Here is a 1,486-nt window from a genome sequence, read left to right as displayed (position 1 = left end):
TGTTCAGAGACATGTGAGTGTGAGGGATCCCTTTTTAAAACTGCACTCCACACTTTAGCATATATGATTGATCCTGTGCACACTTGCCACCTAATGACTCTAAAAATCCACTCTTTAGTTTTGTAAAAGAAAGTGAATTAATCCGAGGCATCCGCTACTACATTATATCGACCCTTGTGATATCGTAGCTTACAATTATAATCTTGAAGGATTTCTGCCCATCTAGCTTTACGGCCCTTTAGGTCTGTTTGAGTAGTAAACCATTTGATACTCTCATGATCAAAAACTACTTCAAACTCGGCACCATATAAATAGTGTCGCCACTTTCGTAAAGCGTGAATTATGGCATAGATCTCTCTCTCATAGACATAATAATTATGATGAGCTCTATCTAACTTTCTACTTTCAAAGGCTATAGGTCTTTCCTCATGGAGAAGTACCGCGCCAATTGCTTTATCACTAGCATTAGTCTCTACTACAAACGGCTTAAGTGGGTCAATGATTGCTAGGATGGGAGAAGTGGCTATAGCTACCTTGAGCTGTTCAACACTACGTTTTTGGGCTTCTTCCCAAGAGAAGGTCTTACCTTTTGCTTTAAGTTGATCCGTCATAGTAAAAGTACTTGCATTTAGTGTTGAAAACCTCGTGGACGCAAATAGCCTGGTGGTCTAGGCGAGCGCAGAGGCGGGAGCGGCCACTGACGTAGGTGAGAGTTGTAGAGAGCTTGGGATCAAAGATCGGCTGGTCCAGCTGCTGAAAGCACTTTTTGCAGGGCTGACTTTGAATCCACGTCAGCACGCTACCAGTGTCTAGCAGCATGTAGAAGGGACGGGCGCCCACAAAAATCCGGACATAGTAGCTCTCGCCTTCTGCAACTACGTTATATCCGAAAACGAGGGGCGCCATTGCAGCTTCCTCTTGTAACACCCGCCTTCTACCACCACTCATCTCCCGTTTCACTGAAGCAAACGCAGGCGCGGTCTGCATCCCCAAACTGTAAAGGGAGAGGCTGTGTTGAATGATTATTGAGGGGTATTCGACGTTGTCATCCATCCGTGATCTTGTATTCGTCTGATCAGTTGCTCGCGCTCTACCCACACCAACATCTGATCCGGACAAGATCACCATTCCAAGCAGCAGCGTTAAGCAATAATAACTAGCCATCTTTTATTAGGTCAATTACCTGTTCCATGTATTGTATTTAAACTGGAGTCTCTAATTTGTCCTCCGCAATTGGGATGTGCTTCATGAAGCCAAATCTTCACAATGAGATAGCAAAAGAAAGTGGGTGGAAGATGGTGGGGAAGGCCAGGAGGACGTGTCATAGAAGGCAGCCAAGGCTACAGGTGTCAGGCCAAGATAAGTCGTCAGTAGGGCAAGTGGCAAGCCAAGGAGGCATTACTCCCCGGGGGGGGGGTTGGCACATCTTTGTTTTTAATCAATGACAGCGCCCACTCATCACAGTGAGCGTGCTCACCAGATGGTT

General features: G+C 45.9%; 1 protein-coding gene across 1 annotated transcript; it reads right to left on the bottom strand.

The window, feature by feature from the left end:
* Positions 1-594: 594 nt before the first annotated feature.
* LOC147455376 (protein ASPARTIC PROTEASE IN GUARD CELL 2-like) lies at positions 595-1,164 on the bottom strand. Its single transcript, XM_086513708.1, has one exon. The coding sequence runs from the start codon at positions 1,162-1,164 to the stop codon at positions 595-597; it is 570 nt and encodes a 189-aa protein (XP_086369834.1).
* Between the last annotated feature and the right edge of the window lie 322 nt (positions 1,165-1,486).

This window comes from Adiantum capillus-veneris, chromosome 6, assembly GCF_014529385.1.
Source record: "Adiantum capillus-veneris isolate H3 chromosome 6, ASM1452938v2, whole genome shotgun sequence".
NCBI lineage: Eukaryota > Viridiplantae > Streptophyta > Polypodiopsida > Polypodiales > Pteridaceae > Adiantum > Adiantum capillus-veneris.
This window is presented reverse-complemented; position numbering and strand designations above follow the sequence as displayed.